Raw genomic sequence first — 13,856 nt, 5'->3', positions numbered from 1 at the left:
CTGTCTGTATAATGCTTTTCTCACAGGCTGACCTTATAAGTGATCAACTTTTTACGTGACCTGCCTTTTTTCAGAGGATGGGATTTGGCCCGTGGTTTATCTGAAGCCATTCATATCTTCATGATAAAATTTTATATAGCGTATGGCTTTACAGTTTAAAACTACTTTAGCTCTTATTTATTTCTTATGACAATGTTTAGCGGTGACTGGGCTGAAGATTGTTGCTTTCATTTTACGTTCATGTAGTAAGTCACGGTGTTGGTTTCGGAGGTGGTCTCTTGGGCCCCTCCCACCCACTTCTGCAGTCAGGGAGGCTAACACTGATGGAACTTAGGACGAGGTCTTGCTGTTCGAGGTGTGTATTTTAATGGAACCTTGCTGGTTTCCACGACGGCTTTGCAGTATATTTGCTTATGAAGAACAAATTCATTTTAGCTTGTCAGAAAAGCAGTTACTGAAATTCGTAGCTAGTCATGCCTGTCTTTAGTCTAATAGCTAATAACATAGGGAGAGAGCCTTTGAAGGAGGAGGTGCACAGGATTTCATTATGAGCTCTTATGACTGGCAATAATAGCAGTACATAGTCAACATTCATTGGATGCTTCTTATATACCAACCAGTGCTAAGCTCTTTACATATTTGTCCTTTTTTTTTTTCTCCTTAGCAACCTAAGGGGGTATCTGGTTTTCTTAACCCCATTTTTCGAGCTGAAGATATGGAGACTTAGATAGGGTGGGTCATTTCTTTTGGATAATACAGCTAGTCAGAAGTACAGCACGGGCCTCAGACTTGGTGTGTCTGCCTTTTCTACACTCTCAGCTGACCTATGCCTTCACCCCGCGCTGTTAGGATTAGGCCTGTGTGGGGACAGTCAACTGGGGAAGGCTGTCCCCACCATGTGCCTTACGGACCCCGGCCTGCATACTTTAGCTCTTTGGAATTTTCTGAAGGGTGTGGCTGAGTTCATTAAAATAATTTTCAAGGGAAGAACTCCAGAGATGATCACAGAAAAGACACAAATTTGAGCAGTTACTGTTTGCCTCTCTAGGTGTAGAAGGAAAAGAAAATGAAAAACTGTGAGTTGGGTTCTAGTTGTCACCAGGACATTGCCAAGAACCTCAGCTCTGTTCAGAAAGTAACAGGAGACGATATTTGTTGGTAATACCTGAACTCAAATAATTTTGTTTTCAAATTACTGTCTCCATATTTTTCTTCATTTGTTTTGCTTCTCACTCATCCATTTACTCACTCTTACTAAGCTGCACATCCTGAGCTGAAAATACTTGACTCAGCGAGTGGGAGCCGGTAGAGTAAGAAGGGTGCAGACAGACGGCATGGACGTGGCAGCCATGTTCATGTGTCATAACCTTGGGTTCAGACCAGAGTGACGGTGTTTGGACGCAGGGTTGAGGGGCGGGTTGTCCATGTATCACCTCACTTGTAGTCACTCAAAGAAACCTGATGCAGTGATCAGAGCAGAGGGTGATGCCCAAGCAGCAGTGCTCAGCATGGGAAGGCTGAACGCCCCCACGATGACCTCACAGCTTCAGCTTCGTAGTCGGGCCCTCAGGCAGAGCTGATGATTCAGGACTGGATTGCTGTTGACCTCGCTGTAGGAAGCCCTCCTGCCAGAATGATAGGCCTTCCCTGCTCTGATAGGGAGAAGTAGGCTTCCACTTAGGTATGGTTTTTTAAGAGAGTAAAAATAAAATCAGTTTCCACTGGTCTTTAACAGCAGGCCTGGTAGAATCTGGCAACCTGGGTCTTAATGAAGAAAGTCTGTTTTTGCAGTTGAGAGAGAAACATTTTGCTGTTCACTGACCAAGTCGTAAAGAACATAAAAGAAGGATACATTTGTGAAAAGAAAGGTTGGTAACTGCTTCTAGAAGTTCTCGCTTCTAAAATATCCTTAGTATGAGGTATTTCTAATTAACATGACTAGGTTTTAAAAAAAGATTTTGTTTATTTGAAAGAGACCAGAGAGAGAGAGCACCCGAGTTTTGGTGAAGGGAGAGGGTAGCAGAGGGAGATGGAGAAGCAGACCCCCCGCTGAGCTGGGAGCCCGATGTGGGACTCGATCCCAGGACTCTGGGATCGTGACCTGAGCTGAAGGTAGATGTTTAACCAATTGAGCCTCCCAGGTACCCCAACATGATTAGATATTAAACAAATGTATCAGAGCTTGTGTTTGCATGTGAAGGTTGTCCTCACTGTCACCTTGGGACACTTTGTTCCAACATCTTGTTCCAGCTGTGCTGCCATCAACTGCCCAAGGGAGAGTTGAATCCCTTCTTTGGAATGGTCTTTTGAGCCGACAGTACGTTCTTCAGGATATCTTTGTTTGTGGTAAATTTTTGTTTTGAGGACTAAATTTTTTAGGAAGAAATCAGCTAGAACCAGAAGGAGTGATCAGGTTGAATGATACCATTTATGTTTCTCTCCCCTTCCTAAAAAGGTAAAGGACCTGATGTTCTGTATTGGTTATATCTGTATATGAGCTCATGCACTGAGAAGTTAGACTCTAAGAATTGCTAAAATATTTGAAGAAATTTTTGCACATGAGTTTCTGTTTTGTTAAATAAGCCAAATGACAGCATGTAGTTTGCAGTATTGTAATGAAAGACTTTTCCTGTATTTGTTTTTGAGGATTTGATTTTAAGTGGCAGTACCTACAAGGATCGCTTTTTCTTCAAGGTATAATATACTTTTTGCCCCCTGGTATTTGGAAAAACCTTATGGGATTCAGCAGTCAATTCACATTCATATGCTCTAAAAAGAAAACTTGGAAAAACCACGTCTTTGGGAACCACATAACCTGGGAAAGTCTGCTGATTACCTTTTTGTCCCTTTGACGAGTCACTTCCCTCCTGCCTAGAGAAGGCCTTCTTCTTCTTCTTCTTTTTTTTTTTTTTTCTTTTAAAGATTTTATTTATTTGACACAGAGAGAGAGATAGAGACAGTGGAAGAGGGAACACAAGCAGGGGGAGTGGGAGAGAGAGAAACAGGCTTCCCACTGAGTACGGAGCCCGATGTGGGGCTCGATCCCAGGACCTTGGGATCATGACCTGAGCCGAAGGCAGATGCTTAATGGTTGAGTCACCCAGGTGCCCCTAGAGAAGGCCTTCTTAAGGAACAAAAAAAAATTTTTTTTGGCTCTAGGCAGTAATTTCTTGGTGATCTAATTTTCTTAAGTCCTCGGCAAACTTTTATCTCATTACATGCCAGTGATTGTTCTGTAGAATTCCATAAGGGCTGCTTGGAGTGTGTCGCTTGGTCAAGTCTTTGTGTTCAGATAACCCTGTCTGTGGAGCTCACCTTTCCACAGGCACAGTCAGGTTCGGTTGATCTAGGCCTAGATGAAGTGAAGAATTACTTTCTTCACCTAAAATCACTTTGCATTTACATTTTCCCTTCAGTGTATTTGCATGTGTGAGGTTTGTCCAGTATGCATTCCAGTGGTTAAAGAGCAGGAAACAATCCTGAAATCAAAGCTTGTGGGGGCGTGGGGGCGTGAGGGGTAGGGAAGGTAGGGGGGTGGGGTGGTATTTGCCTTTGAGTCCCCCCCACCCCCGACTCTAGTGTGTTTGCGATTGTTTTACACAAATCCATGTCTTAACAAGCTCAGGCTTGGGTCTTTCACGTATGCTCTCCTTTCATTCTTCTCAACCACAGTTTGCTGCGCTTAAGCCATAATTTCTAAGTCAGCCTTTCATAAGCTTTGAGTTAATCTCCTCAAGCCATTGATTTATTTAAACCAACTACAGAGAGGATGTAGAGATGAATCAAGTCAAAGGGCAACAGCTACTCTCTAGAGTTTAAGTAAATTAAGAAAGGAGGCAGGGTTTTTTTTTTTTTAAAGATTTTATTTATTTATTTGACAGATCACAAGTAGGTAGAGAGGCAGGCAGAGAGAGAGGTGAGGTGAGCAGGCTCCCCGCTGAGCAGAGAGCCCGATTCGGGGCTTGATCCCAGGTCCCTGAGACCATGACCTGAGCCGAAGGCAGAGGCTCAACCCACTGAGCCACCGAGGCGCCCCGGGAGGAAGGTTTTTAATGTCGAAATATTTAAGAGCATTTACCTCGCAATTTGCCTTCCAAAAAAAATGGGGAAAGTAAGAACTTTTTTTTTTTTTTCCACTGTTACTTGTGAATCACTGTACTTAAGAGAACTGGGAAGAACAGTATTACCACCTCCTTTTCAGAGCTGTGAGGCGTAAACACATAGGGCAGTGCTGGCGGGAAACCCGTTCTTCCCCTTCCCCCCAGCACGCCTGTGAAAGTGGGTCTATGGTGGCAGAGCCCTGCGGACAGGTAGCATGGAGGCTTGGGTGAAGTTTAAAAGTCAGTTATTGAATCATTCAGGTGGAGAAGATTTCCACTGTTAGCAGAGAACCGAGGGTACTGAGTATGTGAGAAAAGCGTGTCCTGTTTTCAGTAGAATTAATTTCCGTTACTCAGTATTTGCCCTTAGTTTTTATGCCCTTAAACAGAAACATAATAAGAATGGCCAGCCTCCTGTGGTCTTCATTTTGTTTTCATTTGCATGGTTACTTGAAGAGATGAGAAATGAAGCCCAGACGGAGTGACTTCTAGGAAGTATAGACACGTTACCGTGGTGTCATTCCTTTGGAACCATGTTGCTGTAGATATGTTCTCTTAGAATTACAGGCCCCTCCCCTCCAGCAAAGCAGTAACACATTTTGTATGGCCGAGAGCTCTGCCTTCGCTGTGTCTGACCTAGACTGAACCACCAACAGTTGGCATCTCAAGCCAACAGATAATATATTCCTGCAAGATGGCTATAGTTCTCAGTAGGTGTTGAATTATAAGTAACATCTCTGTAAATAATTACACATGACAGGAAAGATCATGACCCTGTTACCCTTTTGTTTATGGGATTTGGGGGGCTTGGGAAGTGCCAAGTGTCATAGAGTCTTTGAAGAGCCCAGGGACTGGGGTAGGATTTTCAGGAGAGTAAAGATATAGTCGCCCCATTCCTACCTTCTAGTTTTATTTATTTTTTTTCCCCAGGAATCTGTGCCTTCAGCGTCCCCAACGGGTACCCCCAAACACTACATGAGGAAAATGACAAGCACAGAGGACCCAAAGGGAGCACATTCCGAGGGGTTGTTCATGATGCCTCCTGCTGGAATGAGTCTAGGCAGCCTGAGGAGTGAGTCTGCGCCGAGTACTTCGACCAAGCAGCAAGGGCAGCAAGCTGCGCCCTCTGCCAGCCAGCTTTCCAGCAGTCCAGGTAAAAGAGGAAGAAGGAGCTGCGAAGACGAAGGTGGGGAGTTCAGGAGACTGTGGCCGGTGCCTTCGGGGGATGCATCAGAGTGGTATCAGGTCTTTAGTGATAATCTGATTTTGGTATTATTTTAGAAAGCTTAAGAGTCTCAGGATATAGATTTTAGCAGCGGGAGACTTCTGAAGTACAGTTAAATTAGCAAGACACAGTGTGAATAAAGAGGTTTGTCTCTTAGGACTTTTTCCTCAAGGTCAAGGTGGTTGCCAGAAGATGGTGATAGTAAAACTGGAATGATTCCTGTATCCTTAGCCATATCCTTGCAAGTCACTGTCAAGACGCTATCTGTTTTCTACTCAATTATTATTCTGTTTAATTCTAAAAAAACAAAGAACTCTGAAAAAATATTAGTGTCAGTTAGGTAACCACAGAGATACTGTAAGTAACAATTTTGCAAAGATAGGAACTGTCCCGTTACTGGTGCTCTTCTCTGGAATTTAAGAATGAGTTGTTCCAGAGGAGAGCCTGATTTTGGCCTTTTGCGTGTTTTTAAAAAATTAAATTTAACTAAATTTAATTTTTTATTTTATTTTATTTTATTTTTTTAAGGTTTTTAATTTTTTGCTTTATTTTAATTCCAGCATATTAACACAGAATGTTATATTAGTTTGAGGCGTACAGTGCAGTGACTCGGTGCTTCTTAGTCACCCTGTGCCCGTCATGCCCAGTGCTCCCCTTAATGTCCATCAGCTGTTTCCCCCACCCCCTACCATCTCCCTTCTCATAACTGTCAGTTTGTTCTCTATAGTTAAGATCTGGTTCTTGGCTGGTCTCTGTCTCTCTCTCTCTTTTTCCCTTTGCTTGTTTGTTTTGTTTCTTAAATTCCACATACGAGTGAGATCATATGGTATTTGTCTTTCTGTGACTTATTTCACTCAGCGCAGTACTCTTTAGCCCCGTCCGTGTCCTTGCAAATGGCAAGATTTCATTCTCTTTTATGGCTGAGTAATGTTGCATTGTGTGTGTGTGTGTGTGTATTAAACATATGTACACATATATTTATATACACATATATATGTATTTATATGTATATAAATATATATATTTACCACCTCTTTTCTTTTTTAAGATTTTATTTATTTTTGTGAAAGAGAGCACGTGCACAAGCAGGGGAAGAGGTCGGGGGAGAGGGAGAAGCAGACTCTCCATTGATTAGGGAGCTGGACGCCGAGCTCGATCCCAGGACCCTGGGCTCATAACCCGAGCAGAAGGCAGAGGGTAACTAACTGAGCTACCCAGGCATCCTATATACCACCTCTATCCATTCATCACTTGATGGGTACTTGGACTGCTGCCATAATTGGGCTATTGCAAATACTGCTATAAACATTGGGTGCGTGTATCCCTTTGAATTATTGCTCTTGTATTTGGGGGTAAATACCCAGTAGTGTGATTACTGGATTATGGAGTAGTTCTATTTTTAATCTTTTAAGTACTCTCCCTACTGTTTCCCGGTGGCCGCACCAGTTCGCGTTCCCACCAGCAGTGCAAGAGGTTCCCCTTTCTCTGAATCCTCACCAACACCTGTTGTTTCCTGTGTTGTTGATTTTAACCATTCTGACATGCATGAGGTGGTAGCTCATTGTAATTTTTTTTTTAACTTGAATTTTTTTTTTAATTTTTTATAAACATATAATATATTTTTATCCCCAGGGGTACAGGTCTGTGAATTGCCAGGTTTACACACTTCACAGCATTCACCGTAGCACATACCCTCCCCAATATCCATAACCCCACCCCCCCTCTCCCAACCCCCCTCCCCCCATCAACCCTCAGTTTGTTTTGTGAGATTAAGAGTCACTTATGGTTTGTCTCCCTCCCAATCCGATCTTGTTTCATTTACTCTTCTCCTACCCCCTTAACCCCCCATGTTGCATCTCCTCTCCCTCATATCAGGGAGATCATATGATAGTTGTCTTTCTCCGATTGACTTATTTCGCTAAGCATAGCTCATTGTAATTTTGATTGGCACTTCCCTGATGATGAGTTATGTCAAGCATCTTTTCATGTGTCTGTTGGCCATCTGGATATCTTCTTTGGAGAAGTGTCTCTTCAGGTCTTCAGCCCTTCCTTAAATTGGATTTGGGTTTTTTTGGTGTTAAGTTGTATAAATTCTTATACTGACCCTTTATCAGATGTGTCATTTGCAATATCTTCTCCCATTCAGTAGGTTGCCTTTTAGTTTCGTTGTTTCCTTTGCTGTGCAGAAGCTTTTTATTTTGATGAAAAATAATTTTTTTTGGCCTTTTTGTTTTGTTTTTAAATTTATTTTTGTTTTTTAATCCCTTTTTATCTTATTTTATTTAAGCAGGCTCCATGCCCAGTGCAGAGCCCGACTTGAGTCTTGATCTCATGACCCTGAGATCATGACCTGAGCCGAAATCAAGAGTCAGATGCGTAACTGACTGAGCCACCCAGGCGCCCCATTTGAGTTTTTAAATTTATCTCTACACCCATCGTGGGGCTTGAACTCAGGACCCCAAGATCAAGAGTTGCTCCTCCGACTAAGCCAACCAGGCACCCCTGGCCTTATGGTTTTTAAATGTATTCTGGGTAGGTGATGGGTAGGATAAGTTAGAGAGGGAAACAGAATGTGATTTGCTGCAAAAATCCATCCAGTGTGATCAGGCTTTGAGAGATTGGGACACTCACTGGGAAGGCTGTTGCATGTCTTTTGTTCTATGCAAGGACTAACTGTACTAGGTACTATTTACTCCCTATAGTCCCTTGTGCTCCTAGAGGTGACAGGAACGTGTCTTATGGTTGCATTGATGATTAAATAAATGAGATTGTCCTAATCATCATCACACTGCTGGTTGTTGAACAATTCCTGTGTGCCAGATATCATGGCACGTTGTTCCATAAATCATTGGATTTCACACCACAGCACCCCTATAGAGTTTCATTTTTATCCTCATTTTACACACAAAGAGACAAAGACTTAGATTAAGTAGCTTAACTTGCCCTGGGTTGTGCAGATAGTAAGTGGCAGAGTTGGACTATGAACTTGGGCAGTTTGACCACAGAGCCGAATCCTTACCCTGCGTGATTCTGTCTACCAGTCTCTATAGGTACTGGGTGTGGAGTGGGGGGGGTGCACACACGGTGCCACTGACACTTGTGACCTTGGGCCGTTGCTATGAGGACAGTGATGAGTAGGAAGAAGGTAGGTGAATGCCTCAGAAATGATTTAGGATGTTTTAGAGATTGATGGAAAGATCTCTCTCCGAACAGTATTTCTCCTTCCGGTTTGCTCTTTGTTTCTGGAATTTGTTTGTGATTAAGATGGGATTAAAGTAGTGGTTTGCAAACTGCTCTGTGTATCCTTAGGCTTCCGTGATGATCCTAAGTAATCTCTGAAGCCCTTTACCCCCTCCCCTACCCCCTTCTACCAGATCAGTTCCACTTCTGTCTCTTCCATGTGTTTATCAAAATAGTAAAAAACAAAGAACTGCTATATTTCTTTCTTTAGTGTGTGTGTTTTAACGTGCATTTATTTGATCACTAATGAGGTTGGATATATTTTCATATACATGCTGGGATGATTTTCTTTTGGCAATAGATCGCCTATCACATTCCTTGCCAATTTTCCTACTCGCATGTTCTTTTCTTACAGATTTTTCCAAATCTTTGTAAAATGGGAGTATTTCTCTATTATCTGTCAAATATATTGCAATTTTTTCCCAGTTTCTCTTTTGCCTTTTTTGTTCATGATGTTTTCATCTTGTACAACTCTTTAATTTCCATATAGCTAGATCCATTGTTACTTTCCTTTGTGTGTTCCGCTTCTAATAACACACTCAGAAACACCTTCCCTGTGTTTTATCATCCCATGGGACAAATACCCTTAATTATTTTTAAAAATAACCTAAGAATTATTTTGTTACATTTCCCCCTCCTCCCGCTTACCTCAAAAGTTCCCTTTTGGGATTTTGATTGGGATTATATTAAATGAACAGATTAATTTGGTGGAGAATTTATAAATTTACAATTTTATATTAGAATATAAGCTTCATAGGGGGAAAGATATTTGTATGTTTTGTTCACTGCTGTATCCTGGAATAGTGTCCTGGACTGAGAAAAGTAACTGGCACAGAGTAGGTGTTTAAAAACATTTGCACAAATGAGCTTTAAGCCTGAAGACCTGATATATGAGATGTGGACTGAACACTGATGTTATAATCCGGCTCTGCTGTGTACTACATGCTGTTGGACACGGCTCCTGCCACTCCGCGTAGGAGATGAGAGGCGCCAAGCAGGCCCCACTATGTGGACATCGTGAGATGTTCTGGGAAAGATGGAATGGTGCAGGAGGAAAGAACAGAGAGGACCCAGTCGAGATCGAGAGGGGGGGGCGATGCCATAGGTAAGGCTGTTCAGGTAGCGGAGGGCTTGGCAGTTTTGGGGAGACAAAGGCCAGTGAGCCTGAGGCTTCAGGAGCAGGATGGAGAATGGCTTGAGATGAGGTTGGAAAAGTAGGCAGTGGGCTTATGCAGGGTTTTATAAGGATTTAGGGGGAGTTTATAGAAACAACTTTGGATTAAGCATAATCATTAAAGCGTAGGAGGAAGAGAATGTTATGGTCTCGTTTATTTTTTTAAGGATTACTCAGGTATTTTGCGGGCAGAATGGTTTTGTGAAGGCCAGAGGGAATGGCGTAGGTATACTGCGGGGGGGGGAGCTTCTAGAGGGCCAGGCAGAAGGGCGGTGGTTTGGATGAGATCAGTGGTAGCAGAAATGATGACATATTTGTTGAAGAAAAGAATTTCGGTGCTGGAAAACTTTGAAGGCTTTGAGTTGCGTCCTCTCTACATGAGACCTCTATAGGATATCCTTGGGAGGGATGGCTCTCCAGTCATGTCGTTCATAAATCCTTTAGGCTCAGCTCATGTCTCAGGACAGTAGCATGTGCGTGATGAGCAAGGGGAGCAGATGGGAAGGGTCCAGCGTGAGGAGTGCCGCATAGGGAGGCCTTGGTGCTGGAGTGGAGACTTTTGGACACTCAGGTTTTTGAAGGAGACAGTTCCAAACATTTTCCAAAGACAGAATGAACTTTGTTTACCTTTTTAGTTTTGTTCAGGGCTGGTCCAGTCTGGGTCTTACTTTCTTCATTCTCTCTCTTTCCTTGGGTCCATGTAGAAGACCATGTCTGCCTGCTGGATTGCATTGTCGTGGACCTACAAGACATGGACATCTTTGCTGCAGAGAGGCGTCCACGAGAATATTCTAAGGCCTCAGACGACAGCAGTGGGGATCTGGTGTTCCCTTCCTACTCCGTGCGTCCGACAGGAGGGAGTCTCCTAACTGAGCCTTGTCGCCTGAAACTGCAGGTGGAAAGGAATTTGGACAAGTGAGTGGTTTACATCTGGATAATTTTCTGTCTCTGGTAGAATCTTAATAACTTGGCAATCAGTGCTGTGGAGGTAAGTCTGGAAGAGAATAGGTGTTCACTTATTTCTTCCATGTAGCAAATGTTTATTGAATCCCAGCTGTGTGCTAAACATGAGGGCTACTGTGATGGGAAGAAAAACCTGTCTTTATGGAGCTTATGTTGTATTGATACAGGGATATAGGAAGGCAAATTAGAAGGTGATTGTAATTTAGAGTTTGACTCAGTGTTAGAGACTGTGTTACGGGATTGCCCCTGGGGCCTTGGAAACAAAGACGGAGAGGCACGGGTGTAGCATGGCTTTTGGTGGATGTAGGAAGGTGGTGATGGCAAGGAAAAGTATTTTGGAAGAGGTCACATTTGGATTATATGTTCCAAGCACAATAGATCCTGGACCTGGTGTTGCTACTTACCCCGGAGCTCCATTTAATCAGAATAACTGTTGAGCTGCTGTTCTGCCCATTTTGCTCCATTAAGCAATCTGAAAGTACTCCATAAAGGCTAATGAGCTGACTCTAATTTACCTTTTCATTGGCCTCAAGCACGGGATGCTCATTTCTGTAGTGTAGAGCATCGCTTCATTGTCATTACTGCTGTGGGATCGTCCGGGAAACATCTTAAATGTGAATGTTCCCAGACCCCACCAGAGACCAGTGGAACCTGGGTCTCAGGGCTAAGCCTTGGGTGCATGTAAGTGAGGTCCCCTGGTGTGGCCTGGGGACCACGAGCCCGGACAGGAGCTGCTGTGCCCCGTGTGTGATCGCTGTCTGTTTGGGGCATTCGTTTTGGAGAAAGCAGCAATACTTGGCATTTCTGTTATGAGCAAAGACGGTGCGTGGCTGTCAAGAAGGACGTTCTCGTTGGAAGCATTTTGACAAGCAGTCTGGTTGCTTGTGGGCAGTGCAGTTCTCATCCGTCTTTGGCCACTCCCTTCTGGGTTCTAGGGTTTGGGCAAACCGTTTAATGCTCCTTTTTTGTTTCTCTCTGGATTAATGACACTGACACCATGTAGCTGCTCTCTCTGGGATGTTTGCATTTTATTCTTACTTGTTATTCGAGTGCTCCCTGGCTGGCGCTCAGTTATGCTTGGCACGGGTGCTCTCTGGTTTTCCTGGCCTAGCAATCTTAGGAGGAGCTTCGTTATTTAGAAATGGAACACTTCGTTTTCTTTTCAAGTAATGCTGTCCCCCCAAAAAACGTGCTTCATTACTCTGATTATGTAAACTTGACCCGCTTCCCTTCCATCTGTGTTTATGTGCAGGTGATTATAGCATCAGCCCCAACAGGCAGTGATAACTCCGGACGAGAGACCCTCTCAGCTGCTTACGCCGCACAAACAGGGAGCTGAGAGGGCGACCGGTCGTCCCTTCCAGATTTTTTTTTTTTTTTTTTTTGTGGCTTGCATCACTGCTCTTTCTTTACTTGATCACTATATAGATTTTTCTCTGCAAAGTTATTTTTTACATTCTCCTTTGAATCCCCATCGTCTCCGTACTCTGAGCGTGGTGTCTGTAGCATCTGTGGGGCCCGCTTCTCCCTGGGAGGGTGGGGGGCGGCTCTTCAGTGTGGGGACGAGGTATGCCACCCCCCAGATCCGGGCATCTCAGCCCTACTCCTGCCTGTCTCAGCAGAGACAAGTGACGGATTCAGAGTTTATCCTGATGTCCCATCTGGGCTCCATCTGAAACCCTGGTGTCTGCCTTTAGTTATCACAGAGTCTGAAGAGTTAAGTGAAGAGGTCGCCGTTTCTTTATTGCCTCCCAAAATGTAACGCTAGAGCTCTTTCTGGGTCTCATGAGATCTTTTTCTTATTAATCGATTACTTGGCTAATTCGGATCTGGGGACGTTGTAAGTGCGTATTTTGAGAGGAAAAGGGTTCTTTGTAGATTTCTCAGGATACTCAGTTGTGCTCACCCAGTTTGTTTGGAGCCACATGCAAGTTTTATTATCGGAAGTTAGAAACGAACTGATGGATAATGTCGGCGGGCACAGTTTAGCTCTTCCTTATGTTTGGGTGTGAGCTTTGTCAGTGTTACTGATTTATTGGCCAAAGTGACTTTTTTTCTTTCCTCAGAGAAATAAGTCATACTGTGCCAGACATTTCTATCCATGGCAGCCTCTCCTCAGTCCACTGCTCCCTGGATTTGTCCAAATACAAGCTGATCCGGGGTTTACTGGAGAACAACCTCGGAGAGCCCATAGAGGAATTTATGCGGCCTTACGATTTACAAGACCCAAGAATTCACGTAAGTGAGACCTTGAGCTGTCCCACAACTCTTAACTCTCACAGTCCCAGCCAATGGCCACCTTGTGCGTGGATCGCTCTCCCTCACCTGCGGAGAGCAGATGGGACGACAAGCAGATGAATGTCTTGATACTTTAACCCCCTTTTCAGACTGGCGTTTTCCTCTTGCAGACTGTTCTCAGTGGAGAAGTGTACACGTGCATGTGCTTCCTCATCGGTATGGTGAACGTGAGTCTGGAGCTAAAAGATCCCAAAGGAAAAGAAAGTACTGGGTCCTTGGCCAGGTATGACTTTCATGGTGCTGGTTTATGCCCAGTGACCGACAGGACTGTAGCAGTACTGCAAACCGTACTCCTGTTCCGCTTTAGCGTAGAGCGGAGGTTGCAGAACGGTGGCTCATAACGGAGGTGGTCTGCATGATGCTTTTTGGTTGCTTTTTCAAAGTTTAAATTCATTGCTTTATGAGTAAAGACGCGTTATCAGGACGTGTCAGTGACCTCCACACCTGGTGCTGAAACGGTTGCATTTGAAAGAGCGGCAGAAATTAATCAAAATTTTCCTAAGACTCTGCTGGCATTGGTTTTTTTGTTTTGTTTTCATGTCAGCACGGTTCAAAAAAATTGGACAGTCGACACACAGCGTGATGTTAGTTTCACATGTACAACAAAGTGATTCAACTTCTCCGTTGTGCTCGCCACGAGTGCAGGTGCCATCTGTCACCCTGGGACACTACTATGGCACCGTGACTGTATTGCTTGTGTTGTACTCTTGATCCCCATGACTTATTCATTCCATAACTGGAAGCCCGTACCTCCCGCTCCCCTTCACCTATTCCCCTCCCCACCCTGAATCTATTGGTGTTTGGAAGTATTGACTCCAGACCTGCAGTTACGGAGAGCTTGTACTGCTCTTACTGG

General features: G+C 43.9%; 1 protein-coding gene across 9 annotated transcripts in view; it reads left to right on the top strand.

The window, feature by feature from the left end:
• VPS13D (vacuolar protein sorting 13 homolog D) overlaps positions 1–13,856 on the top strand; it is a 254,700-nt gene that overhangs the window by 56,040 nt on the left and 184,804 nt on the right. For 6 of the 9 annotated variants that reach the window (XM_047723619.1, XM_047723618.1, XM_047723615.1 and 3 more), the window contains 4 exons: positions 5,031–5,253; positions 10,444–10,654; positions 12,769–12,940; positions 13,090–13,223. In XM_047723619.1, coding sequence (XP_047579575.1) covers positions 5,031–5,253; positions 10,444–10,654; positions 12,769–12,940; positions 13,090–13,223 — 740 coding nt within the window. The remainder of the gene's footprint in view (positions 1–5,030; positions 5,254–10,443; positions 10,655–12,768; positions 12,941–13,089; positions 13,224–13,856) is intronic. The other 3 variants (XM_047723620.1, XM_047723617.1, XM_047723616.1) reach the window with 1 other exon arrangement.

The sequence above is a fragment of the Lutra lutra genome, chromosome 4, assembly GCF_902655055.1.
Source record: "Lutra lutra chromosome 4, mLutLut1.2, whole genome shotgun sequence".
Taxonomy (NCBI): Eukaryota; Metazoa; Chordata; class Mammalia; order Carnivora; family Mustelidae; genus Lutra; species Lutra lutra.
The sequence above is the reverse complement of the archived record's forward strand: the minus strand, read 5'-3'. Positions and strand labels throughout refer to the sequence as shown.